The 18,233-nt window shown below is 38.5% G+C and overlaps 1 protein-coding gene across 1 annotated transcript in view; it reads right to left on the bottom strand.

Annotated features, from left to right (window-relative positions):
* ABCA12 (ATP binding cassette subfamily A member 12) overlaps positions 1-18,233 on the bottom strand; it is a 214,616-nt gene that overhangs the window by 181,659 nt on the left and 14,724 nt on the right. The window contains exon 2 of the mRNA XM_007935860.1: positions 13,710-13,803. Coding sequence (XP_007934051.1) covers positions 13,710-13,803 — 94 coding nt within the window. The remainder of the gene's footprint in view (positions 1-13,709; positions 13,804-18,233) is intronic.

The raw sequence follows: 18,233 nt of genomic DNA, 5'->3' as shown, positions 1-18,233 counted from the left end.
TGGTGCGGGATCGGGCAGTGTTTCGTTCTGCTGTGCATGGGGTTGTTATGAGTCGGAAACGACTCGACGGCACTTAACAACAACAACATTAATCTTCTTCAGGATGTAGCTTAATGTCTACCTACAATCCTACCTAACTTCTCAAGTCACCAAAGAGCTTCCCTTAAGTAAATCTCAATGTATTTGTGGTTCTTTGGTCCTGTTTTCAGAGCTGACTACGTAAAGGATTCTGGGTTTTAGGTTCAGACCTAAAACGTCTTGACACCCCAACTTGATTATTGATGATTTTATTGAAGGACTCAGTTATTTTCCTTTAAATTCAACATGGTGTTATAACAAATGAGTGTTTTTTTAATGAATTACTGAGTATTCAGGGGGTGTGCATATATATATATATGTCTAGAAATCTATGTAACAAAAGTTGGGATTGGAATCATTGCTCTAATACCTTCAGCAACCTTTCTTAATGCTAAAGAATCACCCTATCCCACTCTTGTTAATTTGCTTTAGGTTTTAGTTGAGCTAAAATTTTATACTCTTTGCATTTTTATTGTAAGGGAAAAAAGGAGGATTCTTAATTGTCCTACAGGTTTAGCTACATTAACTAATGTCCTCACAGAATTCATAATAATCCAGGAAATGAGCCTGCCTACCAAATCCACTAGTCCTTCTCATTTACTGTCTGGATTATATATTTAATGCTAAATTTCTCCATAAATCTAAAGCTAAATCAACAAAATAAAGACCTTAAATTTTAGCTCTTGGCATGCCTATGAAAGGAATATAAGCCATGTATCAAAGTTCTGTATCTTTTTCCCCTGGTTTTCAGAGCTCTGCTTAGCATGCAATCTTAAAAACAGCCTGTTAAAGATAATAGGATTCATTGGAGGTGAATGAAGCTTTCACAGTAGATTAGGTTCAAGCTTGGTACAAACTTTTGTCAGAATATATTGTGTTCGAGTTGTGTAGAGAGATACATGTGTGCTCAGGTAGTGTTTCCCTTTGTCTGTGAGTTAAATATCGGAGTAGAATGCTATTCACAGGGGAGGAATCTAACTGATGCACAATTATTTTCCTCCCTCATTGCCTCCCCACTCCAGAAGAGATTATATTTTAAACAATGATGTAATGATATAAAGTCCATTCTCCGCAGAATTCTTATGTGTGGTCATCAGATCTTAAGGTTTTCAAACCACAGGAGCTCCACATTTTGTATATTCAGTGCCCTTTTAATCAATATGACAAATTAGTAACATGCACCAGAGGCAAGCACTAGTTTGTATTTCTTGAGCTTTTCATTGACTTGTGAGTAAATTTTAACAGATTTCTTCATACCCACTAGCCTTCATTGATTGTTGTATGAAAATTCATTCATTACCTCCACAAATATTTGTTGAGTAACTAATAAGTCCCAGGCAATATTCCAGAGAGTAGTTCAGTTAGCGACACCAAGAGCAAGGTGAGTATTTCTAATAGAGACAAGTGATTCTATTTGATAGATTGCATGGTGAATACAAAGAGGATTTGGGTAGTAAGAATTAAATCCTCAACTCTTAGTGATGTCTGCCACTAAAATATCTGAAAATAAATGTCTTCATCTATAAAATACAATCATGCACCATATGACGTCCATTCAGGTAACATCTGACCTTATATATGTCCATGCTTCCAACTCCTGTAAAGCCTATTAAAAATTTGAGGTACACACAAATGTTCATAATAACAAATGGGCACTACTTTGAGTCACATCAAAATATTATTATTATTGTTATTACTATATCCATTATGTTAAAGATGTTTTACTGTATCTAAAAGTTTTTTTCTTTTTTAATGTTTTTTATGCATAGGAAGGTGCCCTATATACTGTAAACTAAGACAAATATTTGATTAACACATGTTAGCTACAAACTATAACTAACTGTTCCAACTTACGTACAAATTCAATTTAAAGATGGATTTAAGGATGGAACTTGTTCATAATCCAGGGCTGCCTGTGTATCATAAGGTGTTAGCACAATATCCAAATCACAAAACATCCTATTTCACAGAGCATATCATGGACATTAAGCTACATATGACTATAGTAAAAGCTGGTTAAAGTAATAACCACACACTGAGCTGGGTGCTAGGAGTGAAGTGTGGACCAAGGCTCATAGTGGCCCTACATGAGTGTTGCACCCCACTGGACCAGAAGCAGAAGTGGCTCTGATGGGCACAGGTCAGATTTTTTAAAAAAAAGGAGAAAAAAGCCAGGCTGGTTGGATCTAGCTTTTATCAGAGAACTTCCAGACAGAGGTCAGCACTACAAATCTTGTGACAGGCAAATGAAGTGCCCCGACTCCGCTGGGTACAGGTCGTGCAGGGCAGTGTGGGATGGAGGTTTATATACCTAGTGCCTATGTGTAGAACCCACTTGCGTTGAGTTGATTCTGACTCATAGTGACCCTGTAGGACAGAGGAGAACTGTCCCGTAGGCTTTCCAAGGCTGTAAATCTTCATGGAAGCAGACTGACACATTTCTCCTGTGGAGTAGCTTGTGGACACGAATCTCTGACCTTGTGGTTAGTAGCTAGGCACTTTAACTACTGTTCCACTACAGCTCATTTTTCATGTGCAGGGGGACCAAAAAAAACCATGTCTAATCAATGATGGATGGGGTTGTTTTAGTAATAATGGGTTTCACTTGACATTACCATGAAGTCAGAGGTTGGATATGATTTTTCTGGCCAAGTCACTGCTCGCTCGGGTATTCTGGTTCTTCCCCAGAGTCCTTTGCAGGCAGGACTTGTATTGTTTGGGGTCCTCACACATGAGGGAGCTAAATATTTCAAACATGTTGAATGAGTGCTATAAGGAGCTCTGGTGGCTTAGTGATTAAGCACTCAGCTGTTAAACCAAAAGACTGGTTGTTTGAACCCACCCAGAGGCCCTGTGGGAGGAAGACCTGGCAATTTGTTCCCATAAAGGTATCATCACTCTAGGAAACCCAATGGAGCAGCTCTACTCTGTCACGTGGAGTTTGGATGAGTCCACATTGACTCAATGGCACTTAATAACATTATGATCACACCACTGGATCCTGTTAATCTGGCTAGTGGTATAAAATGTATCCACAGAATCTTTGACTTCTTTTTTCTTCAAAATGTGGAGCCTAATTCCCTTGTACTGGCTTCCCACCATCTTCATGCTAAAGTCCAATAATTTAGTCCAAGTAGGTTCATCTCCTAGGAGCTCTGGTAGCATAGTGCCTGAGGCACTTGATTGCTAGCCAGAAGGCTGGCGGTTCAAACCCACCAGCCACTCAGCGGAAGGAAAGTTGGGCAATCTACTTCCATAGTGATACTGCCTCGGAAACCCAAGAAGGGGTCATTATGAGTCAGGTCAGACTTGATGGCACATAACAACAACAACAACAACAGGTTCATCTCCCACCCCTCTCAGCAAGCACCTTCCTCTTTCAGCCAAAACAGACTCCAAATTCCTGGCATAAATAACTCTTTCATGCCTGGTGCCACTCTCTATAAAGAAGGCAAAGACACTAATTGTCTGGCTGGCAAACTCCTCTTCATTCTTTAAAACTTATACTGAGATATAATGAGACATATATGAGCCTTCCTGATATCCCAGGTGGTGCTAGGTAAGCCACGGGAATGTGAGGCAAAAGAAAAAGTGTAATACTGGTTGCAATGGAGAAGGTTGTGTGTCAAGCTGGCTGGGCCATGACCCTAAGTGGTTTGGCAGTTATTATGTAGTTATCTCCCATGATGAGATCTGCTATAATGTAAGTACTTCCATGATGAGATCTGCAATGAGCAGCCGATCAGTTGAAAGGGAGTTTCCTAGGGAGTGTGGCCTGTTTCCAAAATATATGGACATTCTGGCAAAACTCTTTGGGCTTTTTGCTCAGTTCTGGATCCTGCATCTGGTTCATCATCCTCTGATCTCCAGTCCTTTGAACTTGAGTCAGTGGCCTGCCATATTGCCTGAGAGATTTTGGGATTTTTCAGCCTTCGAAGCTCGTGTGCCAGCAGCATGCCCTCTGACCTGTGATCTCAGGTTCGTCAGCCCCTGCAGCGATGGGAGTCAGGAGAAGCCTCCAACCTGATGCCTCATCCACAGACTTGGGAATTGCCAGCCTCTGCAACCATGTGTGCACGCCATTTCCTTGAGAGAAGTATCTCTGTACATACACATGTAAGCTTCACTGGTTTTACTTCGCTGTAAAACCAAGTCTAAGACACTAGTCTTGCCTTATTTAAACTTTTGATATTTTGTTCATCATCGATTTTTTTTCCAATATTTTTCTATTTTAAGAATACTTCATGGAAATATGATTGATTTGATCACTGAATTTTTTGGCACTCCCCGAAGTGTTTCCTGTGATACACTTCCTTGCCATTGTCTCAGTCCTGACCCCACGCAAAGTTGATGACACCATCCTCCTTGTGCTTCTGCTTCTTGGACCTGCCTTCACTGTGAGATTTATCTCATTGCACAATAATTCCTGACACACTTATTTCTTATAAAATATAATAAGTGCCTTAAAATATGTGGTGACGGTATGAATAAAAGTTGTGAAACTTGGATAGAACCTCTAAATACTTTTGAGTTTCAGTTTCTTCATCTGTCAGATAATGATGAGATAAATTATATTTAATGATTGATGGTATATTCTATTTTATGTACTATAGTTAATTTAAAAATATAGTATCTGACATTGATATATTTCCTATTATATGCCAGTCACTTTTCTAAGTATTTAACAAGTATTAACTTATTGAATTTTCACAACAGCACCATGAAGTAGGTACTATTATTATATCTAGTGTAGACATGTAGAAACTTGGGTTTGGAACATCTAAGAGACTTGTCCCAGAAGTTTGTGTTCGAACCTGGGGAGTCTGGATGTCTGGATCTTCGGTTTGTCCTCTTAACCCATATATTGTTTCTTGCAATAAAAATAACATACACACACACACACACACATATATACACACATATATATAAAATATATATATATGTTGTTGTTGTTGTTGATATTTGCCATCGAGTTGAACCCGACTCATAGAGACCCCTCCTTGAGTTTCTAAGGCAATGTCACTTATGGAAGTAGATTGCCCAACCTTCCTTCTGAGAAATGGCTGGTAGGTTTGAACTGCCAGTCTTCTGGTTAGCAGTCAAGTGCCTTAGGCACTACACTACCAGAGCTCCTAAATATATGTATATATATATATGTATATGTATATGTAAATGTATAAAATAAAACATATATGTATAATAAAATTTTGTTTTGGTAATATATATATGTATATAATCAAAAAAGTTTTGATATATATATATATATATATATAATCAAAACAAATAAAAGATTTATTTTTAAAATGGGAGAACAGTTCAGGTATTTCTGTTTCTAACCCAGAGAACATTGTATGCTTTAGTATTTTCCATGAAGGTGGCTTCACAGTAAAAATACACTGGTTTATTTATCAAAGATAAAAGATATGATCTGACCTAATCAAAAAAAAATGAGAAAACTTGAATAGTGAAATTAGCATAAAATGACTTAGGTCTGGTAGGTCAAGTTGTGTGATGCTTAGAAAAAAGTTTAATGGAACAGTCACTCCAAGAAGCACACAGTCAGCCAACCATGTAGTCAGGCCCCCACCTCTGAGCCTGTGTCTGGGTTCTACGCTCCCTGGAAAGTGAAGGTAAATCTCTTGGAATTACTTTGTTAATGCCAACTCTTGCTTCAAGGAGATATTGAAAACATCAGTGGATATTGGCAACCTCAGCAACTAACGTTACTATACTTTTGAGCATGTTATAAATAATCAACCGTTCATCTTTACTTCTCATCATCCTGGGTTACTTATCATCAAGAGCTCCTCATCTGAAATTAGCAGGAGTCACTCTGCTCCTTATGAACGGAGGGAAAGAAAAGGAGTGAAAAAGAAAAGACACAAGGCTCCCTTGGACAGTCTCAATGAAGCAGGCATCTCTTGGAAGCTTTCAAGGTAAATCACCTGAAGTGGAGATGATGCATAAAGGGGAGGGGAAAAACAAAACAAAAAACCCTACCGTGCAATCAATTGTTCTTTGCTCTTTATTTTTCTCCTAGTTAAATTAAGTTTTACTGTTCCTCAAGGTATTTCTGGTTCTCTGAAGTAACTCTGAGTACTGAGCCTAAGAGGACAGTAGTTGAGAAATCCCTTTGTTATGTTATCTGGTATTAGGGTGTTAGGGTGTGTCTGTACTGAATGAGAGAATGGCAGAGTTTCAAGCCAGGAGCTGGGGGAGACAGGCAGCGCCACCAACAGAAGCTGTGGCCATCCCTGGGTAAGCACATTCACTTTCCCCATCTGTTCCAGACAGCTCTGTGCAGAATTCCAGAGCAAGCAAAATCACAATCTAACTCCAATCTCAGCTTTTATGAGTTTCACAGAATTTATTTCCATGTTGCCATATAAAGGGTCAGTAATGTTTCCTAAAATGTCACTAACTGACTTGCTGGAAGAAGTCAATGATGGGGTTTTGACTGTGAAATCCAACAGCTATTCCAGTATTTTCTGGAACTTCTTAAACAAGGAGCAGACTATAAATCTCTTCCACACAAAAATCTTTCATGCCCATTCAGGAGAGCTGTTAGGCATCCACAGGGGAAATTCCCAGGTCAGTTGTACTCGAGAGGAGGAAGACAAGCCTTATCCATTTTTCTTTTCCCTACATGAGCACTGTAGACATTTTTGATAGCACAGCCCAATTTACCTAAAGCCTGACAAGAAGAATCAAACCCAAAACAAGCTAATTCCTTGCCTTTTGCCCATCTCACATTGAGGTGTTTTTTGTTTTTGTTTTTCATTTTTTTAATTTTTTATTTTTAGTGCACCTTTCCATGAATTTTGTAATCCACTCATCCATATCTATACCCCAATCTGGATCAAATTATGACCAGGACATGTGAGTATTTATGTTCTTATTTTGTGTTACTAATTACACATATTTGATATGAATATGAGATTGTGATGTGATTTTTGCACTACCAGCCTAAAGGATGGGTCAAAAGTCAAAGCACAAAGCACCCAAAGACTGCTATAAACCAATATAGCAACGAGAGAGAAATAAAGGAGAGGTCACTAAAGTCTGAGTGATCAGGGAAGACTAACGGGGAAACTTTGGATGTGGGGCTAAGCTTTTAATAAGCATTTAGGATGAGACCTGGAGTCCCTGTATGGGATGAACAAAAGATTCGAGGCTGGAGTGCACCCAGTGGCACTTTGGAAGAAAGGCCTGACAACCTACTTCTAGACAATCAGCCATCCCTCACCCTATGGGGCACTGTTCTGACACACATGAGGTCAGCATGGGCCGGAGCTGATTCCACAGCAACGGGTGCTGTCGGATGAGCCAAGGTACCTGCAAGAAGGTGGGAAGGAGCCTGGAAGGTGTGAGGAACATCAGACACTGCACAGGCATCCTACCCACGCACAGAAAGAACAAAAACTATATTAAATATGATTATGAAATTCTTGAAAAGCAAAGAGGAGCTGAAATTTGATAGGCCCAGGGAGTATTTATGAGGATTAATCTGATGACAATACATGTGAAGATTCAAAGCAATTTCCAAAAAATCCAGGTATAAGCCAAGGAGATCGGGAACCAGGGGATGTCAGGAAGGATGAAAAAGAAGGGATAACTCCCAGACACATTTCTCAAGATGAAGCCTAATTTGAAGGGTAGTGGTTATAGGAGGTGAAGGAAAGGGTGGAGTCAAAGATGATTCAGACGTTGGTAATGTGAGAGCCGGAGCTAGTGTTGCTGGCCTTCATGAGAACCGAGATGAGGCAATCCCCGACTGGAATGTGAATGACGATGACTCCTGAGTGCCCGGGACAAAAGTCCACATTAACTTTGACCTAATCAAAATCGAGAAGGTGATTATTTACTCTAGGTCCCTCTGCTCTTATTATTAAATCCTGGGTGTGTTGGAGAGCGCGGCGCATCCTGAAATCCTGCTTTCATTCACTTGCTTTCACTTCCATGGACACACACTGTAGGAAAAGTCAGCGGTAAGAGCAGAGTCGGCACAAACCTCACTTTGGTTTTCACAACCATCATCAGTGAGATGCGTCACGAGCCCTTTCAACATGAAGCTACACAATGGTTTTCTCTTAGCAACCCAGGTACTGTAGGTTGGACAGCACGCATAGATCCCATAACCAACAATTAATCATCTCAATCTCCCTTCTCACATTTGTCAAGAGCTACTGATAAATAGAAAAAAAAAAAAAATCGAGTTCACTTTTATAGCTGTGTTCAATCAACAGCGTCACTATTAGGTGGTATGAGGAAGAAAAAGGAGACATTGTAAACTAATATGAACCAGAAATCAGGATTGCCATTGTTGACACCCTCAACTCAGCCTAAAACCACTCTACCCACAGGTAAAAACGGCCTGGTTAAAATCCAATCCCAGCACATAGAGCCTTGTGGGCACCAGTAAATAACACCTCTGGGCTTCAGTTTCTCCATCTGTAAAGTAGGGCTAATCATATTATGTACTTGAAAGAGATGATGTGAGTATTAACTAAGCTAACATATGTAAAATACTTAACACAGTATGTGATATGTAATGAAGTGTTTAGTAAGTGTTCACTCCTATTATTACTTTTACTGCATACCTGAAGACAAAAGATGTGCTTTGGAGGTCAAAAGACAGGCAAAGAATGTAGGGTTATTTTGCATTTACCAAAGCTGTTGAGTTATATGTGGAACACTAGTATTCAGTATAAAACACAACAAAATCAACCACTTGCCATTGAGTCAGTTCTGACTCATGGCAACCCATGTGTGTCAGAGTAGAAGTATGGTCCACAGGGTTTTCAATGGCCGTGACTTTTTGGAAGCAAATTGTCATTTCTTTCTTCCAGGACACCTTTGGGTGGATCCCAACAGTCAACCTTTCAGTTAGAAGCTGAGCACTCACCCATTCGCAGCACCCAAGAGTCCTGCTACTCAGTGTAAGCTTGCGATAAAACTACTCTGGGTGTGTTGGCTCCTGCCCTCCACCCAGCTACTGTTCGAATGTGAAATCGGCTCCGTTTCTTATCCTCTGAAGAGGCAGGGGTATGAGAAAGTGATAACTTCATGATATTTGGGTTTAGTACAATATATGGTCATATTTTTACAGTATAATTTCCATTATCTCTGCCATTGTGCTTTTATTGATATTTTCAACCACCTGAAAAATATTGTTTCTCATTCACTTCATGAAATTGTGACTCTGTGTTTTACAGACTGGATTTTTTTTGAGTCTATTGATCTCATCATGGCAGGATTTTACAGTTTCTAAATATTAGCCAGTTCTTCAGATATTGGGAACTGTTTGCCTACACTTTCCTGGGTATGTCGGTGTTAAAAGGAGACAAAATAAACTTGTTGCACTTTGTAGCTGGGAGCTCTGGTGGCTCAGTGCCTAAGGCATTTGACTGCTAACCACAAGGCTGATGGTTCAAACCTACCAGTTTTATAGCTTGGTTTAGTTTAGGCTGAAGGTGTTGGGGGGGGCGGGGTTGTTTTGTTTTCTTTTGCTTCTAAGCTTGGTATTTCAGCTTTAAAGTTTTCCTTCTGACGAGCCACTGCATGTGGAGACGACAAGAGGTGAGAACTATTTCAAACTTGGTGCCTCAGCCCATTCTGCCCTGTGTGAACGAGAAGCATGAGGGCCATCCTGCCAGGCTTAGGAAGCTTTCTTTCCCTCGGATTTTTAGTTGTGGATGCTGGTTACTTAAGCATTTGCAGCAAAACCAAAGGGAAGGAGTGGGGGCAGACTATGACAAACACAAGCGTTTTGCCCTGGACTGGAGCCCACAGTGGGAGAGGACTGCGGCAGTTTCCTGCTCACCCACAGTCCAGACTTCTCCAGATTCCCATCAATCAAAGGACTACCGAGAGAGTCCTTTGAGTTGCTAATTATATTCATTCTGAATGATTTATGAAGTCCTACAGATTTGAAGGCTATTCCAGGAGCAGAATGTGCCCAAGGGATTCCAACTCCCATTCTCAGCATAGCCAAGTTTCAGCCAGGGGCGTAGGCTAGAGTTTCAACTTCATTTCTTTATTGCCCAACAAGCACTGAAGAAGTCACAGTAGCCCAGACCAGGTTTCAACTCTTACAAGCAGGGCTGGATTCCTATGATACTACCACTGCAGTAAAATCCAGAATTAGTCAAACAGAGGTGACATTCTTTAGTGACTACTTACATTTCGGATAATTCTGATACATACATTGAAATGCATTTCTTACTCACACTTCTTGATCTCATGATTGCAATAGAAAGATAGGTGTCGATATTCCTAATTTCTAACTTTGAGTCTATTCTGCTAAGCCCACAAAATGCAACATGAAAAATTAGTACTGACTACTATGATTAAAAAAATGTAAGTCCATGAGCTTAAAAGCAGATTCTGAAGCCAGACTGCCAGGGTTCAAGCCCTGGCAATACACTTTAACTCCAATCTTGGTCTAGTTACTTAATTTCTCTGTGCATTAATTTCCTCAGTTGTGAAATAAATAATACTGCCAACACTTCACCAAGTGCCTGGCACATAGTATCAGATCACAGATATTTCTTCTTCTTATGATTATTATTAACTAATTTTAATCTTTCTGTATAATTGATGAGTATAAAGAAGAAATTAGAAGAGGACAGAAAGACCTAAAGTCCAAGTTGTAATTTCAAAATTATTTGCTCTCTGCCACCAAAGTTGCTGGGAAGTAACTACTTCTACAGTAACCTTAGAACCTCTGCATTACTCTGCAGAACAGCACCTCCAGTTACAAAATTACATTTTATAGTCTATTGACTACAGGATGAGTTATATTTCTGGGCACAATTTGTATGTGGCTCTTATTTCTCCAAATGAAAGTCTTAAGACCTGAAAGAATTTGGATGTAAACAACAAATCTCATGGACAAAGAGGAAGGAAATGAGGATTTCAATACTTGTTCTCCCCGACCCCACATGCTTGACTTTGGGGAAATTATAATCTTCCTGGGTCCCAATTTCTTCATCGGTAAAATGAGAAAGTCCTTTTCAGCTTTAATTTAAAAATAAAACAAAAAACAATTAACTACTTTTTAGATTGGCACAAATACTTTCAGTGTTTGAGCTATCCTTTAATTTTGTTCTCTCCTATCCACAAACATACAGATAATTATAGTTATCTGTAATAGTAATAATTAACTAATACTTAATTCTAGTAATAGTTAACTATTACTGGATTAAAGATCTTTGGTGATGTAATGGTTAAGGCATTTGGCTGCTAACCAAAAGGTCAGTGATTCCAATCCACCAGCTGCTCCATGGAAGAAAGATGAGGCATTTTGCTTGCATAAAGATTGACAGACTTGGAAACCCAATGGTGGTCCCTATGAGTCAGAATCAACTTGACAGCAGTGAGTTCCCTTGCTTTTTTGTCTTACCAGAATCAGATAACTGGTTCACAGTAAAACATGGTTCAAAGAACCCTGGTGGCACAGTGATTAAAATGCTCATCTACAAGGCAAAAGGTCAGCCATTCTAAACCTGCTTCCAGGAAGATTTACAGCTTTGAAGACCCTGTGGGGCATTTCTACTCTGTCCTATAGGGTCCCTAGGAGTAAGAACTGACTTGACAAGGTCGAGTTTGTGTGTGTGTGTGTGTGTGTGAAAAATGGTTATTTGGATACTGTGCTTTAGAGGTTTTTAGATTTAAGTCTGTGAGGCACTTGTCGCATTGTTTCTTCAGTTTTTTCTTTCTAATTTAGTGGAATTACAAGAGCTCTCCATTATTTTCTCCATGAGTCTCTAAATGGTATCAGGCAGCACTAATTCCTTTAAGACTACTCACTCACAGACTTTACATTCCTCTATTGGAATTTTTGTAAGATAAATTGTGTATACTGAAAAATCATTAAAGAGAAGAAATTGGTGAAATTTCTAAAAAGAAGTTGTTAAAATGAACTATTAAGGTCCTTCTTTCACTTTTGGTGGCAAGTTGATAATTAACATCTTAAGCAGTATTTCAAAGAGTATTTGTCCTATTTATGTGCTGAATGCATTATTTCTGAAATCTGTTAGGAGCTCTGGTAGCATAGTGCCTAAGGCACTTGACTACTAACCAGAAGGCTGGATGTTCAAACCCACTAGCCACTCCTCGGAAGGAAGGTTGAGCAATCCTACTTCCATAGTGATACTGCCTTGGAAACCCAAGGAGGGGTCGCTATGAGTCGGGTGACTGGACAGCAAATAACAACAACACAACATGTTACTTAACATATATGCAAGAATGTATAAATTCCAACAGCACACAATAGAGTTAATCTGTCAGAAAGACCTAATATACAAACAATATGAAGAGAACAAAATTATGTTGTTTTTGTAGACAACCTATGTAATCTCATAAAAAATGCTACATAATTACTTAGGCAAAAGCACTTTAGAAATGATGAGGTGCTATTCAAATGTAAGGAATTACTTATTCTTGCCCCAAGAGTTTAAATGTTTTTCCCTAATTGAACTGATATTTTCTTCTGAATGACCCTATTGTGAATGATTCAAGTAGATGTTACCCTGCCTCTCATTTTATTTCTTAGACTGGGTGATTGAAAAATACTGTACTGATTTTCAAAAGTCATAGCTCATTATTCTGTTTACTAGAAAATTCACCATGGTATTCTATATGGCAAATCACTATAATTTATCTGAAATACAATCTGATTTACAGAAATTTGATTTACAAGAAGCTTTTGAGGAGATGGCTGCTTTGTAAGATGAGAATAATCTGATCTGGCTTTTCCTCCTTCACTAAGAAAACTGGCTTCAAAAAAGAAAAAAAAAAAAAAACAGCATTGGTCAAATTATTGGGGGTATGAAGCTCATCTCAGGTGTGAAAAAATTTCTGAATCCATTTTGCATATCCATTCAGGATCCATTCAATAAAATAGTGAAATGAGTTGGGCATTTTGCCAGTTTTATAACTCAACAATGACTTGATGTAACTGAAACAATAATAATTGGAAAACAATCTTCTCTTCATCTAAATGTGTCAGCACATTTACACCACTCTGATGGCGTAGTGCCTAAGGCACTTGACTGGTAACCAGAAGGCTGGCAGTTCAAACCCACCAGTCACTCCTCAGAAGGAAAGTTGTACAATCTACTTCCGTAGTGATACTGTCTTGGAAACCCAAGGATGGGTCGCTATGAGTCAGATCCGACTTGACGCCCTTGAGTTCTTTTGTTCGTTTTTAGAGGGAGGACATTTGTACAGTACCCTAGATTTCATCTGTTCAACTGATCAAATACGAGTGTGGTTTCTGCCACAAAGGTAAAGAAGGATCTTGCTTGAGATGGCTGCTAGTTTCTGATGTACATAATATGGTGAGATTTATGATATGAATAATACATAAATCAAAATGATATAGATGGAGATTAAAATATATTCGGGCTCCTATATGCTTTGTAATTTTCTAGATAAATATTTCTGATTCAACTTACTAGATGTTCAAAAAAACTGGATTAAAAAAAAAGGAAAATATTCATACAAACCGTTTCAAGTGAAAATGCTATTCAAAACAATACATTTTAGAACAAACATTAAAGTTGTACCAAAATTAGTTTTAACTCAAATTCATAACTTCAGGAAACAAACAGTTTTCAGTTACTTACAAGTTGGTTTTGCTGTTGGAGGAAATTTGGTCCGGGTAATAGCCAAAATTATGAAGATAATGACTGGCCATAAAATCAAGACAAGTGTCCAAAGCTGTAAAATAGAAAATATATATATATATATATATATATATATATATATAAATTATGTTACTAGAACAAAAATCTGATTACTAGAAGGCATATCATACTATAATATTTCCACACAAGCTTGATATTTTACTGCCTTTAAAAACAATTAATAAGAATGGGACTAGAGATCTTTAAAATGCAAGAGGCCTCTAAGTGAACACAAGAAAGAGTACCAGGCTTAAAACCTTGAAATGGTCATCTGAAGTTCCCTTTCTAGTTACCTCTCAAGACTGCTCCAAGACTAATTATCTTAGAATTGAAAGCTGATCAGTCACTTCCTCAGTTACAAATCTTTAGAGTTTCCCAGGTGTCTGTTACTCTAAACAGGACATACAAACCCTAACATAATTTCAGCCTAGGTCTGTCTTACCATTTCTATCATCAGCTTTCTACAACTGTACATTAAAAAAAAATAATGCCTAGGATTGGGTAATGACTCAATAAATGTTGTTGAACAAATGGGTGAATGTGTTCGTCAATATGTGAATGAAGAAATACTTGAGTCTATGGGAGTAAACAGGAACTTAAAGGTCTGTACAATGCTTCTATTCCACTATAATATCCTGTGTCTGCTTCTCTCATAGACCTAACACAGTATCATCATAAACTGTTTTCTTGCCTGACTCCTTGACTAACTGGGAGTTCCTTTAAAGCTTTGTCTCATTTATCCTTGTATTTTCACTACTCGGTGTAAAGAGATCCCCCTGGAATCTATAAACCCATTGCTATTGCATCGATTCCAACTTATAGTGGCCTAAAGGACAGAGTAGAACTGCCTCATGCAGTTTGTTGTTGTTGTTAGGTGGTGTTGAGTCGGCTCTGACCCTTAGCATCCTTATGTGCAACAAAACAAAACCCTGATCAGTCCTGCACCATCCGCACCATCATTTCTATGCTTAAACGCATCCCTGCAGCCACTGGACCAATCCATCTTGTTGAGGATATTGCCCTTTTTCTCTAACCCTCTACTTTACCAAGCATGATACCCTTCTCCAGGGATTGGTCCTTTCTGACAACATGATCAAAGTATGAGAGCTGAAATCTCACCATTCTCACTTCTAAAGAGCAATCTGGCTATACTTCCTCCAAGACAGATTTGTCCATTCTTCTAGCAGTCCATGGTACATTCAATATTTTTCACTAACACCACAACTCAAATGTATTAATTCTTCTGTAGTCTTCTTTGTTAATTGTTCAGTCCTCACATGCACATGAAAAAACAAACAAACAAAAAACCAAAACTCACTGGTGTCGAGTCAGATCCGACCCATCGTGACCCCTCCTTGGGTTTCCGAGGCAGTATCACTATGGAAGTAGATTGCCCCATCTTCCTTCCGAAGAATGGCTGGTGAGTTTGAACCACCAGCTTTCTGGTTAGCAGTGCCTTAGGCACTATGCTATCAGAGCTCATATGAGGCTATTGAAAATACCATGGGTCGGGTCAAGTGCACCTTAGTCTTCAAAATGACATCTTTGCTCTTTAACACATTAAAGGGGACTTTTGTAGCAGATTTGCTCAATGCAATACATCCTTTGATATCTTGACTGCTGCTTCCATGACCATCCATTGTGGCTCCAAGTAAACTAAAATCCCTGACAACTTCAATCTTTTCTCAATTTATCATGATGATATTTATTGGTCCAGTCGTGAGGATTTTTGTTTTCTCTATGTTGATGTGCAATCCATATTGAAGTCTGTAGTATTTGACCTTCTTCAGTAAGTGCTTCAAGTCTTCCTCACTTTCAGCAAACAAGGTTGTGTCATCTGCATATTGCAGGTTGTTAATGAATCTTCTTCCAATCCTGATGCCACATTCTTCTTCATGTAGTCCAGCTTCTTGGATTATTTGCTCAGCATACAGACTGATTAAGTATGTTGAAAGGATACAACCCTGACACACACCTTTACTGAGATTTTAAACCATGCACAATACCTTTATTCTGTCTCTTCATCTATGTACAGGTTCCTCATGAGCACAATTAAATGTTCTGGAATTCCCATTCTTTGCAATGCTATCCATAATTTGTCATGATGCATACAGTCAAGTCCTTTTGCATAATCCATAAAACACAGATAAACATCTTTCTGGTATTCTTTGCTTTCAACCAAGAGCCATCTGACATCAGCAATGATATTCCTTATAGTCCTTTTCTGAATCCAGCTTGAATTTCTGACAGTTCCTTGTCCACATACAGCTGAAACCGTTTTTGAACTATCTTCAGCAAAATTTTACTTACATGTGATGTTAATGATATTGTTTGATAATTTCCACGTTCTGTTGTATCACCTTTCTTTGGAATTGGTACAGGTAGGGATCTCTTCCAGTAGGTTGGCTAGGTAGCTGTCTTCCACATTTCTTGGTGAAAATGAGTGAATGCATCCAGTGCTGTATCCCTTCTTGAAATATCTCAGTGGGGATTCCATTAATTCCTGGAGCCCTACTTTTCATGAATTCTGTCAGTGCAGCTTGCACTTCTTACTTTAATACCATTGATCTTTAATCACATGCTACCCTCTGAGATAGTTGAACATTGACCAATTCCTTTTGGTACAGTCACTCTGGGTATTCCTTCCATCCTCGTTTGATGTTTCCTGTGTCTTTCAATATGCTGACCATAGAATCTTTCAACATTGCAACTCAAAGCATGAAATTTCTGTTCAGTTTTATCTGCTTGAGAAATGCCAAGCATGTCCTTCGCTTTTGATTTTCTAACTCGAGGTCTTTGCGTATTTCATTATAATACTTTGCTTTCTAAAACTGCTCTTTGAAATTTTCTATTCAACTCTTTTACTTCATCATTCTTTCCATTTGCTTTAGCTGCATTCCATGTAAGAGCAAGTTTCTGAATCTCTTCTGCATCCATTTTAGTCTTCTTCCATTCCTGTCTTTTCTTTCTTTATGTATGATGTCCTTCATCCCACCACTCATCTGGTCTTCAGTCATGATGTTCAATGTGTCAAATCTATTCTTAAGATGCTCTCTAAACTCAGGTGGGATATGCTTATGGTTATATTTTGGCTCTTGTGGTCTTTTTTATTTTCTTCAGCTTCAATTTAAACTTTCATATGACCAATTGATGGTCTGTTCCACAGTTGGCCCCAGGCCTTGTTCTGACTGATGATATTGAACTTCTCCATTGTCTCTTTCTATGGATGTACTTGATTTGATTCTTGTGTATTCCATGTGTATAGTCACCATTTATGTTGCAAAAAAAAAAGGAATTTGCAATGAATAAGTCATTGGTCTTGCAAAATTCTATCATGCGATCTCCTGTATAATTTCTATCACCAAAGCAATATTTTCCAATTACCAATGCTTCTTCTTTGTTTCCACCTTTCACATTTCAATCACCAGTAATTATCAATACATCTTGAAAGCATGTTTGCTTAATTTCAGACTGCAGAAGTTGGTGAACATCTTCAATTTCTTCATCTTCGGCTTTAGTGATTGGTGCATCAATTTAAATAATAGTCATATTAAGTGGTCTTCCTTGTAGGCATATGGATTTTATCCTGTCACTGATAGCATTGTACTTCATGATAGATCTTGAAATGTTCTTTTTGATGGTGGATGCAACACTATTCCTATTCAGCTTGTCATCCTGGCATATAACTGTACAATTCAAAATGACCAATATGAGTCCATTTCAGCTCATTAATGCTTAAGATATCAATCTTTATGTGTTTGATTTCATTTCTGACAAATTACAACTTTCTTCAATTCATACTTCATACATTCCATGTTTTGGTAATAAGTGCATGTTTACAGCTGTTTCTTCTCATTTTGAATTGTGCCACAGCAGCAAATGAAGGTCCAGGAAGCTTTACCCCATCCACATCCTGAAGGTCAACTCTACTTTGAAAAGGCAGCTCTTCTCCAGTTATATTTGGAGTGCTTTCCAATCTGAGGGGTTCATCTTCTGCCATTATATCAGACAATGCTTCCCTGATTCATAAGGTTTTCAGTGGTCAATTGTCTCAGAAGCATGTCTAGTCATGTCCTTCTTTGTAGTTGGTCATAGTCTGGAAGCTCCGCTGAAACCTGTCCATCTTGGGTGACCCTGCTTGTATTTGAAATACCAGTGACATAGCTTTCAACACCACAGCAACACATAAACCTTCACAGTATGACAAACTGACAGAGAAGCAGTGGAACTCCTTATACTGTATTGAAATTTCCCTAGAGAGTTTTTTTTTTTTTTCAATTTCAATTCAGTTGCAGTTTTCCTCCCATGTAGACATGATTCCATCAGTAAGTCACTAACTGCTTAGTATTTTATATTCCTATAAAATGGGCTCCAGAGCAGTGAAAAACACATATTCACAAAAAGATTAACTTTGCTATGAATGCATTATTTCTGAAATCTGTTAGGAGCTCTGGTAGCATAGTG

The sequence above is a fragment of the Orycteropus afer genome, unplaced genomic scaffold, assembly GCF_000298275.1.
Source record: "Orycteropus afer afer isolate SDZICR_OR568_19922 unplaced genomic scaffold, OryAfe1.0 scaffold00002, whole genome shotgun sequence".
Lineage (NCBI taxonomy): Eukaryota > Metazoa > Chordata > Mammalia > Tubulidentata > Orycteropodidae > Orycteropus > Orycteropus afer.
This window is presented reverse-complemented; position numbering and strand designations above follow the sequence as displayed.